Here is a 14572-nt window from a genome sequence, read left to right as displayed (position 1 = left end):
TGAGTTTTCGTGCGTACTCCCGATGACTTATGGTGTTGACGACACGGTCGACGAATCCAAATCCACCCTTACCCAGCTCTCCTACTTTCTTCAAAGGTACCTCTGTAAAATCGCTAAAGTGTCCGTGGGGCGCGAGTCGTTCGAGATTAAGTGCTTCCTTGTTGTAAACAAGATGCTGCAACTCGAGGAATCGGAGTCGTGCGGAATGGTCGCGTAATGCCTCCGGTAATGTGCTCTTCGTGAACGGAAAGTAGACATCTGTAATGTCGCTGTCAATGAACGCGTCTATCACCTCCAGCTGGCCAATCTTCCGGAGAATGCTATACAATCTCAGGACAAGGCACCAACGTTTCCGTGCGCATCGCGTCAAGACGTCTGCGATACCGCGAATATCGGTCTCCGTTAATGGTGTCAATGTCTTCTCAGCGTTGGCTGGAAACCATCTTCGTAAGAGCTCTTCTTCGAAGCCTTGCTGAGCCATTAGACGGATTCATGGGCGAGTATTCGCTACTTCGCGCGAGATTCGTAACGGGTAACGTCGTGAATGCCCTGAAGAGTGTTCTAGTGCAAATGAACTACGTGCTCCGTCAGGAAGAACGATGGAGAAGGCGATGGTTTGGCGATCGCGGTACCAGTAGGACGAGTGATGGGGCAGGCCAGCGCTTGCGCGAAACGAAGGATAGAGGGGAACGGCCCCCAATCGTGTTGCTCAGCTCAGCTCAGCTCATGCAGCCACCCTGCATCTATTTATTGTCCAGAAGATTAGAGCGACATGCGCCACAATGATCCTCCCGAACCACTAACCATGGAAATCTGTTGATAACGCCACACCTGGGCTCAACAACAACAACAAAACGAGTGCATCGCTTGCGGACTGACGCAATGGCAATGCTGCAGCCTTGGATATTTTCTTCTGGTATATTACAGATAATCAGTCGCATATGAAGCATCGAGAGCTCTCCGCACCGCAACGTTCCGCAGTCAAGTATGTCATCGTAATTGTTAAACCAACGATTGTGCTAGTACATCCAAAATCTACCGTCGCCTCTTTACCTCCTCAGAACCAGCCCCAGATTAATTTCGAACGATCATCACAATCAGAATCCGAAAATGTGCAGGCTGCGAATCAGTGAATTTCGTCATCTGCCTCTTCTGCTGACTTTCTATCATTTAAGCAGAGGCTGCCTCAACATAGTGATCGGCTACGCTTTTAACCTGCTCTTCGAAAGACTTGAACTTCCACCCAAGCACCTTTTCTGTCTCGGATGCATCAAGTCGAATAGGCCTTGTCGGTGTTGAGCCAGTGAGCGGAAAGAGTCCCTCCGACACCTGCTTGCCATAAAGCCGCTTTGCGATGTCCTTCGCACCGTCCCATTGGACGCCTTCCAGTCCACCATATGTACATAACAATCTCTGGTTCCCAGAAATCTTGGGGTTCAGCGCATCAACATGGGCCCTCGCAACATCGTCAAGATGCACTGCCACTCCTATCATTGGCATCTCCGCCTTACGGCCAAGCAACGGGCCCAGGGCAATGCCGTTCGTACCAGCTAGGATTTCTTCCCTTGTGGTGTTTAGCTCGTTCTTTCCAATGATAACGCTAGGCATGATGTTCATGATATCAAAATGTGGCTTTTCAGTCGCCACGAACTGCTCCGAGACGGCGAGTGCGTGGCTCTTGGCTGCTGCGTAAGCCTGGAGGGGCACAGAGAATTGGGATGAGAGATCGGGCGGGGGATAAGTGTCGTAAGCTGGGTAATATTAGCATTCTTAGCGTCAAACAGTCGTAGAGGATAGGTATCACCAGTGAAAACTTTGGTGAAGTCGTCGGACATGATGTACTCCAGCGACAATAGCGGCGCGACCGAGGATGTAAAGACGATTCTCCTGACAGACGGGGTTTTGGCTGCAGATCTCAAGATGCTAGACGTAGAACCAATAGCTGGATCGATGATATCGCGCTTGAAGTCATCGGTCTAGAGTGAAAGTCAGGCTAAGGATTGCTGGGGCAGGATTGCAGCTAACGCACACTGATTGCAAGTGGAGATGCTACATGCAGCACCCCACTCACTCCCTTCAGCGCGTCATCGAACACGCCTTCCTTTGTCAAGTCCTCAATGACGACAATCTCTACGTCTGAGGCATACGGTGAGACGGATGAGGTGGCGAGGATTGTAGAGCCTTGCGAAGCCTTGCGAACGACAGCGCGAACGCGGAAGTCGCGTGTGAGTGCCTCAACGAGAACGCGGAAGCCGACATGGCCTGAGACGCCAGTTATCTGTGTTGGATGTTAGTCTTCTGCTGGTTACATCTATGGTGATCGTCAGATTGTGCAGGCCGTAGGTGAAAGGATACAGAGGGTCTTCGACATTGATTGCAGACCTGCGCATAGGCCTTAGAAGCTTTGTTTTCTACTATCTAAGGTCTGTACGGTTCGAAAAATAGCAAGTGTACGTGTTTGAAGAAGGGGTTACTAACAAGTACCAGTTCCTTAGACATCTTGGAGGCGGCTAGAACAGTTTGAGGGATAATGGAAGTCAGATAGAATTGAAGTCAAGCGTGATGTTGAAGTTGATGGTGATAGTCCAGTCTACAGGATGACATGGACTCTGTCTCTTCTTATGCAAGCGTTTTGAGGAATGTAGTTGACGTTGTTAGCTCTCTTCCTGCATGCATTAGTAAGTGGGTGATTAGTTACTGCTGCTTGGTCACAATATGACATGGTTTAACGCTGAAACTTCGTAATATTTTAGGACCGCTTCTTAACTGCGAGAGACAAAGTCTCTGTCGTGGTGTTGTCGTATGGGCGCTTTCCCTTTACCGTAGTTAGCATTGTCGATTATCAAACACGTCTTAGTAACCGGACCGATTCACTTCACGGAGGCTTGACCGACGACTTTGATTGGGTGAAATCAAGCCTTCTGCATATCGGAGCGGTATCGAGAGCATCAGAAGGTTGTCGAGGTGTCTGCTTAGAAATCGAGCATTACTCCTGTGTCTACCTAGGTACCAGGAAACACATTGGATCCATGCTAGGTCAGCGAAAAACGCGGCCTTGAAGTCGAGACGAATGCTGAGATGGCTATACCGGCATTCTACTCATAATCATTGCCAAGCTCCGTAGTGGATTTTGCCTACGTATGGCAGCGAAGTACATTGAAAGCCCACGTTCACATTTCGCATAAATCAACATATAAGACGCTCCAAGGTTACCACAGTCAAGCAACCATTCTTCTAATCACAAAGTCGCTTAACAATTCTGCCGAATTGATCCACATCTTTCTGTGCGTACACTTTTGTCCATCACTTGGAATATTTGTTCTTCGCCATGGTAAGTCACGTCCAACACTGCACTGGTATCCCATTGACCTGAAACATACATAGACGACAACAAGCAACCCGACTACATCGTCCAAGGTCAACTTGAACCCCGACATTGTAAGCCTCCTCTGTATGCACATTGGCGATTTCAATTGGCTCACTCCATCTTCCTCCTCCTTAGACCGACATCAAATATACGAGCTATGCCAATCTCGTCAGAAGCGTGCGACTCCCTTCAGGTCATACATATCGCTACATCTTCAAAGCGCCGTTTGACTCCTCAATTCCAACGATCTTGTTTCTTCATGGGTGGCCCGAAACATCGTACTCATGGGCTAATCAAATTGATTATTTCACCCGCCAGGGCTACGGCGTTGTTGCTCCTGACATGCTAGGCACAGGCGGAAGTGATAATCCAGAGGATTTAGAGTCATTCACATTCAAGCGAACAGCTGACGAGATGAACGACCTCCTCGAGTGTGAAGGTCTTGGGAAAGTCATTGGCGTCGGCCACGACATGTAAGACCAGCGCTCTTAAGGTTTACACGGCCTTGTCCATTGCTAACCGACTAACTAATCATCATAGCGGCTCGGCCATGCTCTCTCGCCTTCAGCACTACCATCCCGACCGTCTGAGTGCTCTCGTTTTCCTCAATCTTGGCTACTCTGCACCTGGTGCAGATCTCACCCGCGCATTCGTAGATGCTACCAATGACGCCACTCAGGCGGCGTTTGGATATCCCCTTCTTGGGTACTGGTACTTTAACGAGCGCGACGACGCAGCTGCCATCATGGATCAGCACGTAAGTGGAAACGAAATCATGCCATTCCTCGCGTGATTCCTAAAAGACTCTATCAACGAACTGGGGTGTACCAGGCTGACAATTCACCTACTAGCTCGATGCTCTCTACAATATTGCCTATGGTGCCGATACTGTCTGGGTATCTAATATCGCTGTGGTGGGTGCTTTGGAGCGCTGGCTGCTTGGTGATGGTCGAATCCCATTTGAGAATGAGCACTTGACAGACGTTACGCTCTCGCAGTGGCGCACGATCGTGAAAGCACAGGGCGGTATGGATGGCGCGAATAAGTGGTATCGGGCTATGATGAGGGGATACAACACTAACGACGAAGAATGTACGTATAATACAACTTTACAGTCCCATTTTTCAAGGCCATACTGGACCTGGAGTCACCGCTTCCGTTGTTTCTCATCAATCCCTTCTTCTGAATTCTTCCAAGGTTTCTTCGATCGTGTCAGCAGACAATGAGATAGTTTGTAACTAACACACACAAGCGCTCAAAGCCTCAACTACCCCTATGGTCACCAAACGCGCTATGCTAATCACTGGCGATGACGACCCTATTGCCATTCCAAGCATTCAGTTCAGCTCTACTTCGCCGCATCTTCCGTTCCTTACAGTTAGGACCGTGCCAGCAAAACACTTTATGCAGAGTGAGGCTCCACACCATGTTAACAGACATTTGCATAAATTTTTCAAGAGTTTAGAGTAGTCGTCGGTAGTGTACTTCGGAAGTAGACTTCCTACCTCTAAGCAACAGTATGGGGTTCCACTAGGATCAAGGAGTAGCGCAGGACCTGGTCTCTGCCTTTCCGTTTGACTGCGTTCTATACCACTCTTCTCACCTTCATTACCTTCGCTCTGCATTTTCCAATTTTTTCGTGTCACCTTCTCACCGTGTTACCTGTACACCGCACTTGATACAATATGCACAATTTCTGCACTCTAAAGCTCTCTATTGGTATGGGTCGAACCTACAACCATCTACCGCCTCTACATACTAATGAACCTCGCCATCCAAGTCTCCGTAATCTGCTTCGCCTCATCCACCAATCCCATGTCAAGCAACACCTGCACCGTCCCTCTCGTTGCCGCCTCCAATGCACTAAAAATCCACGTATGCGTAAACGTCGCCGCCTCCCCAATGAACACGGTATTAAACTCCGTCTGGTAGAAGGCCGGAAGATACAAATCCTGCTGCCCAAAAATTTGCATCGTAAAAGCTCCAGCCTGATGCTCATCCTGCTCCCAGCACTGTCTCGCATAGTTGCCAGTCCAGTTCTCTTCGACCACATCTTCGCCGTGCATTTCGATAAAAGCGCGTTTAATGTACGCCATATGCTCGGCTTCGGGCATCGCACATGCAACGGTGGCTTCGTAGTCGGAGAGGTAGGAAGCGAGCATTGTTCCAGGACCGGTAGCGTTGACGTGCCACGACGGGTAGCAGACTTGTCCAAGTTGGGGCTGCGTGATGCGTGTGCATCCGCCGATGATGGGCTTGTCGAGGTGCTCCCAGAAACGCGTTTTGAATTGCACAGCTACTTTGCAGGCGTTGGCGTAGAGGGTGCGGTCGATGGCGCGCTTGAGGAGGCTGGAGTAGCGCGGGAGGCGCCAGAATTTCATCAGGTTGAGGGGAACGCTGTTGAGTACGTAGTCGAAGTTTTCGGTGTTGTCCTGGGTTGAAAAGGCATCAGATCCGGTGGGCTTCCAGGATACGGACATTGTCTTGTTGTTGGCGTTCCAGTGGAGGCCATTGATCTTGGCACCGTATTGGACTTTGTCCTTGACCAGGGGCTCGAAAGCTGCGGGCATTCTGGAGAGACCACCTTTGATGGTTACCCATTTGGTCGCGAGGAAGTAGACGGTCTCGTACTCCCACATGGGCCAGTAGATGTGGGATTGGCCGACCTCATCCGTGGTGTTGAGATCGAATTTGAGCTTGTTGCGGAGGTAGGCGACCTCGGAGTAGTCAAACATGCCGTCGTCTTTGGCCTGCTTGTAGGCTTTGAAGATGTTGGTAGCGTACATCTTCACGCGCTCCTTGTCCAGACCCTTGAACTCATCAAGAGCAGCAACAGCCTCTTTGGCAGCAGTGGCGTTACCGTATGTTGTCGGGTTCTTGTATGTGGGGTCGTTTGCGATCTCAGTCCTGCTAGGAATCGTTCCGTCGGGACGACGGAAAGGACTGTCACCTGGAGTGTTGGGAGATGTCTGGATCCACTCGATAAAGTCGACAAGAAGATCCTTGTTACCACCGTTACGCTCATTGAGAGCTTCGGCGAGTTGGAAGACCATGCGCTGGTCGTTGAATGGAATGCTCTCGTTCGTCTCAGAATCTGTCATTTCGTATGGGAAACGCATAGGTCCAAGCTCATGGTACTGGCCTTCATCTGGAGAAGTACCGTTGAGATAGACTGTACGAATGCGGCCGCCAACACGCTGGGAAGATTCCAGGATTTTCCAGTTGTGGATGCCAACAGAGTCTAGCAAGAGCTGTTGGTCGTTTCGTTAGCGCAATACTGATATACTTGACTCTTTGAGTACCTACAGATGACATGAGTCCCGATATTCCTCCGCCTAGGATACCAAAGGACTTGTTCTTCGCCGAAGCCACAAACACATCATCTGGCTGCTTCTGCTGCAAGTATGCAACGCCGTCGAACCAGTTACTGTCGACTCCCGCGACATCGACAAACGACTTCTTGTCGCTGCGGCGAGTGCGACGCTTGCTGACAACCAGCTCTTCTGACTTGCCAATGAGCTCTCCGTCAAGGAAAGCATGAAGACATCCGCCAGACATCTCGGCTGGAGTCAACCAGACGAATTTGTTCGGCCGCCTCTTCTCGTATTGCTCATGGCGTTTCGCTAAAGGATGAGCGCCGACGTGCGTTCGGCCGATATGTTGCCTTGCAGATACAATGGAAGCGCTAACATCACATGCCGCGTATGTGATTGTAAGCTCACCATCGACATCTCCGACATAGTCAACGACGATATTCTGAGCGCTTCCGGGGGTAGCGCCTGTGAGAGGAGCGAAGGTAACCGACGGCTGGCTCAACGGCTTAGATTCAGAAAGCGAAGCAATGCTTGCCAGAAGTGGCAGCAATTTGGTGAATGGCGGCATGGCGATTGCTGATGGAGAATGAAGCCGCTGGTCAACAACATTGTGCAATGGTACTTCTCTATGCCTTCTTATGGAACTTCTGGAAGAAATTCTTGGCAAGCCAAGACTCGCTGGTATCTACCTTGATGTCCTCGATATCCACTGTTGAGAATCTATCAGTCATGCCGGCTATGTTATTGTGCACTACCTTGTGCACTTCTCCAGGCAAGCTCACCGAAGAGCCGCCGGCAAACCTCCGGAGTTGTGGTTGCTGTGCCATTTGTTCGATGCTTTCATTGAAGGGGGTAGCTGGTTTTTATTGAATGTTTAGGAGCATCTTCCAAAATTTTGGACCCCACTCACGACGGCCCTGGAGTTATTGCTCGCACCTTTGTGTCTAGATCCACCCACGTAATCCGGCAACCGCCTGCTCGGAGTCGGCATATCTGGCTCCGATCAATGATTGGAGCGGGCGATATTTTTGAGTCTTGACCGATGGAAGAAGATAAGCGTAGGCGATCGTGACGGTCCGTCGCCTGGGCGTTACCATGCCAAGAGCAATATGGTAAGATGCCAAGCACACCTGGTCACAAACAGGTAGTTTTACCGCTCCGAAAGACGGGCCCGTCAACCCAACTACTATCTACGGCAAAGATACTGTGATATGCTGCTGTCATCATCTACAACGCGCCAAGACAGTATCGCGGAGCATATCAACCTTCGACGTTAGTGTACTAAATCTCTGCCTTGCATTTTGTTTCTAACATCTCACAGGCGCAGAGCTTCAGCCGCTACTTTTTCCACTTGCTGGCCTCTCAAACGACTGCATTCGATCAACCCGTCCGCTGAAAAGTGTTCCTGTCTCTACTAGGTCCTCCAATAGCACCCATCTTCTCCTCGTCGGTACTGCGCCTTTCGCCTCTTTCGGCCTCTTCGCTCTCTTCCAATGCTTGATTGTTTGGATTTGGCTCTACAATCTGCCCATGATTACCACCCACCGACTCCATAGTAAACGGACTCGCAGTCGGCGCATCAAGAATATTTAATTCCTCCTGCGTAAAGAAGTTGGGCATTAAGAATGTTCGCATCGGAATGTACAAGAAGATGAAGACCGGGAAACCAATGGCGGCGATAGTCTGAGTGATCGCAAAGGTAGCACCGAAGCCGATGAGCTCGAGGCCAACGAAAGCCCAGACCACCCACCGGCGCTTGATCTGTCTCAAGGGGTCGGATCGCGATGTGAGGTGCTTGTCCTTTGCGAGGAAGATGAGCTTCGCTGTGATGCCGTTTGCTTCCAGTGCCTGTATGCCCATGACGAAGAACAGGCCTGCTAGCACAGCTTGTGGAATAAGATGCAGAACAATGAGGAGAGGTCCGCTCATGGTGCCTAGCGTAAGGAGTCCTTGCGCGAGATTCGACACTCGCTGCTCTACTACGTGGTCAACAACCCGCTTGGCATGTCCTTTGTTATCTTCGTCGTCCGAGTCGGACACAGTGCGTGTGACACAAAGCGATGTGGTATGGAATGGTGCCTGGGGGATGAGGCCGTTGGGAAACGGAATGCCTAGTAGACCCGCAACTCCAGTCGTGATGCCTAAGAGGAAGATGTCCCAGTGAAAGCCTGCAGGCTTGCGCAGCGGAAATTCCGTGCCTTGCGCGATGAGACTGGAAACGTTGTGGTCAAACCAGAATAGAATTGTCAAGAGTATGGCGAACGGAATAGCTAGGAAGACGTCGCTGACACTTATGTCCCAGAAGTGTATGAACCATCCGCGATCCGTCGTCGGAAAGAAGGCCTTGGACGTAGGTAGCTTGAGCAGCTCAATACCGGCCATCTTGCCAATGTGCACGAAACCAGTGAAGAAGATGACGGTGAGCGGCGTGCCATAGTCTTCGACAAACTTTCGAACGTGCCGCTGAAGCAGCGACGATTGTCCAATGAGGCCACAAATGTATGCGACCGCCGTGACCAGCAAAGCAACCACGATTGAGAGATATGCCGAGGCGTCATTGACAGCCCACTGCCTCGTCAAGACCTGTATCCCCTTTTGCAGATATATGAAAGCGACGTAGAAGCCGAAAATGTCGCAGGAAAAGCGCGTGACGTATCGTAAGCCGTTGCAGGAATTCGTCAATGCGAGGATCCAATGGAAGATCAGGGACCATATGCCTATCCAGCACATGAATGCGAAGTAGTTGGTTCCCCGTGGGGTAATGATATCGTATACGGTGTAGTTGAAGACGGTGATGGGTCCTGTGACGCCGACGATGACCAGCGGCTGGGCTGCTGCGAGTGAGAAAACGACAGAGGCTAGCGCGGAGGCAAGGAGGACCTCGTTAACGCCAAAACTCTCGTTTGTCTTTTCGAACATGTCTAGCGAGAAAGCGAGCGCGGGGAGGATGTTCGCAAAGTACATGTAGACTGTCGCGGGCACGACACGGTAGTCCCACGCATCTTTCCAGTCGCTCCAGTAGAACGGTGCTCGTCGCCGTACATCGTTCACCATGCCACTGAACAAGCGTGTCTTCCACCAAGCGCTCTTGTTTGACGCAGCGGTTCCGCGCGATTGGCGCGTGGTCTCCCGATGGAGATAGTTGTTCGGCGCGGCATTGTGCTTCGAGGGACGGAGCACACGCGACTTCCACGATCTATTCGCGTAATCCGAAGACATTGGTTCGTCCCTGGGGAGGCCGCAGCGCGGGGTGGGTACGCTACAGGTGTTTTGCTGCAGGTGGTATTACAACGGAGATGTCGTCATGACGGGACAATCTGTGAAGAAATGGGGGCTATCTTGGCGATTGAAGCAGGAAGATCAAAAGCGGTCTCAACGAGTATGTATTTCTGCAAGGCCATGCGACCAGGCCGAAAGATTTGCCGCCATGACAAAAGGATGGCTAGCTTGTACGTGTGTGGTGAGTGGAGGAAAACATGTTCACACCGCCCGTCCCCGGCTTTGCTGCGGCAATAACTTTAGCGCAAACGGGCTTGGCAGACGTGTGATATCACCATTGTCAAATTCCGCAGCCCTCCCCAACGCTACACTACCTCGCAAGGACTACTTCGAGCGTTTCAATCGTAAAATCATCTACACAGGACCAGAGGCTACAGTTGACCAGGCCTTCAAGCTCCAATCGTCCTACAAATCCACACCTTGTACCAGTCCTCACCGAGACCGCTTCTACGCCAAAGCTGATATGCGGCAGCCAGCGCTGCAGCCAGACTACAATCCAAGCATTCCTTTTCAATGATGAATTCCGTCTCTGTACAGTCCACCAACAACCACTGATGCACAAGGCTCGACTCCAAAACTGCTACTTCGACCTTGCCGATTTGGTATCGAGTCAAGTTTCAGGTTTGTGCCTTGATGATAGCGTCGCTAGCGGTAGTAGTATGCGCCGTTGAAGCTGGACTGCAATACTCAAATTTAGTCTTCCAGAGGAAAGATCGAATCGCGGACGCGGGCATGATCCGATATACCCTGCCATCTTTTCTGCGATGGATCCTTGAGCTCGAACCGAACCTTCAGCGCTGTCGCTGTCTCGCGTATCACTACGCTAACGTCATGGAAACTCAGACTTTCTGGCAGTCTCGACGCGACGGCAATGTCTAACTCGGATGCCATGTAGTCATCTGTCATCATCTGGTATGAGCGTTCATGCGACTGGATGGTGCCCACCGTGACAGTAACGCGACCCGACAGTTGTCCCGCACAGGCCTGTCCGAATGTACTGTAAAACGTACAAATCCCAAAGTTGCACACTGCGCTCTGTGTATCCGCCTGCTTGACCACACGACCAGAGAAAAGCCGCAACGTATCGTTCAGCCAATTGGTGGAACTATACAGAGCTGACATGACATCTGAATCATACCGGTCGCTCTTGATGTCTTGCTGCGCTGAATCGGTACCCCTCTTGCGTCCTAGTGGTTGGATGTAGAACTGCTCTATACCTAGACGCGAAGGATGTAGAGAAGCAGGATTGTCCACTTTGGACAGCAACTGCCCAAGTTTGACAATAGTCTCGACCAGGACGATGAAGCAATACCCTTCCCCGGCCTTACTACCACGACACGAAGCACAACCGCATGCAATCTTCAGCGCCGCTTTATAAGCCATGTACCGTGCCACCGCTGTGCTCGCATCAAGCTTTACATTGTGATTCGTGTATTGTCGTAGTTCAATGAGCTCCGGAAACCACTCCATCAGATTTGCGATGAATTTGCTACCGTAACAATCCAATACGATCTGTTCAGAGCAGTCCCAGTGAAAGAGAAATCTTATACCCACCGCGTCTTCTCCTAATCTCAAGGCCTTGATGATACGCACCAGGCAGCCTATCGCACCACCGAAAGCCGGTCCCTGCTCCAAAAGTCTACGGAAGTCGTCTCCAAAGGTGGATGTCAAAGCGCTGCTCCAAGGCGTACGTCCGGTGACGGCCATAGTATCGCGATGCCACATGCCATCTTTGATGATGTCGGCGACATCCCTGATCCTATATATGAGGCCCGCTACTTGCAGGCTTCCTTCCTGCTGGCCACTCGAGTAGATGACTATCACCTGAAACTCATGTCCGCTGTTCCCGCTTTCGTACAGCACACATTCTTTCCCTTCGTGTAGAATCTGCACCGATAGCTCGAAATGCCATTCTGCAAATGCAGCTAGCCAGCCTGCGTTGGAGTTGCCTATTATTGTAACGGATTTGGACTCCCCTCTTGTGACCTGAGCAATCGCGAGTATAGCCTCGGCAAGGCTTTCTGGACTAGCACATCCACGCCTCCTCATCTGGGTCCGTTCCTGTGACGGGCTGCTAGGACCACCATACCCAAGCGATAGGTGTGCAAGGAAGAGAGACATGATCTTCTCTGCGTGCAACGCAAAGGTCGTGGCAGAAAGAATCCCGGCGCTGACATCCAACAAGCTCCGCCATTGTGCGACCGAAGGCTGCAGAGTTTCTGGCGCTCGACTAGTACGCACCAACTCGATGAGAACCTCTGCAACGTGATCTGAATGGTAGCACTCGGACAGGGAGGCACATAAGATCAACAGTGCTTGCCCCTCTTCTGTTTTGTTCATGACACGGACCAGATGCTCAACGCCAAATCCGAAGGAGAGAACCCCGCCAATACCTTTATAAAGAGGCAAGGCGCTGATGGCGTCTGTGATTTGCCTACGGCAGGCCGGTGTCATCTGGAATATGTTGCTGAGTTTCTGGCCCACAAGAATGGTGTACGGGTCAACACCAGCGGCGCTAACTCGGGACAGGATGCTGACAGTGACGTGAAAGGTGGTAGAGATGAGGCCTGTCCAGCTGAGCTGACCTTGCGTACTGAAGCCGGGAGTCTTTTGACCACTGCCCGAAGGCACGATCGAAGAAGGTGGCTCGCCGATACTCTCGGGCATTGTTGCAAGAAGACGTTTGGGAATCTCATCATGAGCGTCAATGAGCAATCTCAGCTGCCTTAAAGCTCTCTTGAGGAAGATCGCCTCACCGGTGAGGGCTTATCGCTCCCTGCAATGCTACCGTGTCAGGCCCCGGGCGGTTGATAAGACTATTTTGCGGCACAGATGGTTTCGCAGTACTGCTAGTCCTCCACACTCGGTTCGCATCTACCAAAAGATGGTTTGTATATACTTGACATCTCATGCACCAGCTTAAACGGCAATACTTTTTAAGCTTAACCTCTTTTAAGCTGCCTTTTGGTGTTCTTGCGTGACTGCCTTGCGATGCGCCCACCATTCCTTGTCATCGAATCATATCAGCACTGCGGATGCAGTCGTCCTCCAATAACGCCACAATATGTATTGTACGAGTCAGAAGCCTTTGCTTGCGGACTGTCGATGGGGTCCATTCAACGGTGCAGCCGATTCGATGCAGCCTTTCGACTGTCAAGATCCAACACTCCACCAGGCTGATGAACACTCGCAGTGAGCTCTCGGCTCGAATCATTGCCGATTCGGGTCCACCGATAGTATTGTTTTCTCTTCCTATTAATCCGTGTGTTATATCACTGTAAGGGCTATGGGTTTTCGTGGCGAGTACGCTAGGCAAATTACCAGCTGTTGAAGCCATCGAGAGTAGACGTTGTGTCACCCTGCGCCTAATGCCACAGCCCAGTAGCGACCTTCAGGATCGCGCTTCACCGACATACATCGATATCCTACGAAGATACTTGGAGCCTTCAAACGGTGGAGACGCAGCACTTGAGCGGACACGGTAGCTCACGCCGCGCACACAGCAATCAAATGCCTCGGCTTCTCAGCCTGCTCACGAGTCAGCTTTGTTATCAATGACATCCCGCTAGGCGACTCTGTATTGTGACATATGATTCAAACTCAAATGTGTTTGCGCATGCTTCGACATTAGGATAGAGAGTCCCTTTGTAACACAAACCACTGTCGTAGTAATAAAGAAGCAAAAGAGTATTGCTAACCACATACCAGAGATCTAGCCTCGTCGCTACCCAACCTGCCCTTCTTCCCTTGCCTCCATCGTTCCGATCCTTCTCCAACGTCCTTCACGGATACGCTGTACAAATACAACTCCAGATGGCATACAACAACTGCCCTCTCTGCCGAAACACGCGCCGCCTACCAATACGCTGTACTGGCTGCAACGGCACAGGTAGACGGAGCGCACAGTGTCAGCGATGTCGCGGCACCGGCATACTCCGCGCGCCGGATCGCATACACGCGATTCAATGTAGGGCTTGCATGAGGTCAGGTAGTGTCACTGGAATGTGTGCAAGATGCAGGGGTAGGGGACAGAGTACCAAGCCTTGCACTTGTTTGGGTACAGCGTAGATCTGCGTGTGGGATTCTCTCATGAACACTGTTGTACGACTCAAATGGAGACGGTCACTTGTGTACGGCATGGCTATTTTTGACAAACTCTTTCCACGCAGTGAGTTTGGCATATGAAATGCTGCAGCTCTCCTCAATCTTCCGCATGCAATACCTCAGTATAAGCATCTCCCAAGCATCTGGATTGGCGTAGCTCCGGTAGGGAAGAGATTCGTCCTTGGCTATCGGAAGCGGACCGTACAGCGTAGGGGGAGGGGGAGGGGGGGGGGGGGGGGGGTGATTAGCTACATTGTCTTGATAGTTGCATAACTATGTCGAAGCAAAACATACTATTAATAACTGATCACAGAGTAAGCGTATAAGCAAAGTAATATATATAACGTAGGTGTATACTTTACGTGCTTTTATACTCTACCTACTACTTATACTAAGACCCTACTAAAACTCCTCTTATTATAGTTTATTATAACTTACTCTAGTATAATATAGTATAAAAGACTATAAAATAGTATTAAGAGGCTACTTCTACTTTATAATTATATAT

General features: G+C 50.7%; 4 protein-coding genes across 4 annotated transcripts; 1 reads left to right on the top strand and 3 right to left on the bottom strand.

Annotated features, from left to right (window-relative positions):
• Positions 1-1170: 1170 nt before the first annotated feature.
• On the bottom strand, positions 1171-2499 carry ACET3X_007260 (uncharacterized protein; the record flags this gene model as incomplete). Its single annotated transcript, XM_069453774.1, has 4 exons — positions 1171-1751; positions 1805-1976; positions 2072-2278; positions 2479-2499. 4 exons carry the CDS (start codon positions 2497-2499, stop codon positions 1171-1173), a joined length of 981 nt encoding a protein of 326 aa, XP_069304423.1.
• An 829-nt stretch (positions 2500-3328) lies between these two features.
• Positions 3329-4837, top strand: ACET3X_007259 (uncharacterized protein; the record flags this gene model as incomplete). The annotated part of the gene is made up of 6 exons (XM_069453763.1): positions 3329-3331; positions 3385-3438; positions 3503-3840; positions 3908-4124; positions 4219-4459; positions 4620-4837. The coding sequence occupies 6 exons, from the start codon at positions 3329-3331 to the stop codon at positions 4835-4837; spliced, it is 1071 nt and encodes a 356-aa protein (XP_069304422.1).
• A 281-nt stretch (positions 4838-5118) lies between these two features.
• ACET3X_007258 (uncharacterized protein) lies at positions 5119-7249 on the bottom strand (the record flags this gene model as incomplete). The annotated part of the gene is made up of 2 exons (XM_069453752.1): positions 5119-6618; positions 6674-7249. 2 exons carry the CDS (start codon positions 7247-7249, stop codon positions 5119-5121), a joined length of 2076 nt encoding a protein of 691 aa, XP_069304421.1.
• An 812-nt stretch (positions 7250-8061) lies between these two features.
• Positions 8062-9900, bottom strand: ACET3X_007257 (uncharacterized protein; the record flags this gene model as incomplete). Its single annotated transcript, XM_069453741.1, has 1 exon — positions 8062-9900. The coding sequence occupies one exon, from the start codon at positions 9898-9900 to the stop codon at positions 8062-8064; it is 1839 nt and encodes a 612-aa protein (XP_069304420.1).
• Between the last annotated feature and the right edge of the window lie 4672 nt (positions 9901-14572).

This window comes from Alternaria dauci, chromosome 7, assembly GCF_042100115.1.
Source record: "Alternaria dauci strain A2016 chromosome 7, whole genome shotgun sequence".
Classification (NCBI taxonomy): domain Eukaryota; kingdom Fungi; phylum Ascomycota; class Dothideomycetes; order Pleosporales; family Pleosporaceae; genus Alternaria; species Alternaria dauci.
The sequence above is the reverse complement of the archived record's forward strand: the minus strand, read 5'-3'. Positions and strand labels throughout refer to the sequence as shown.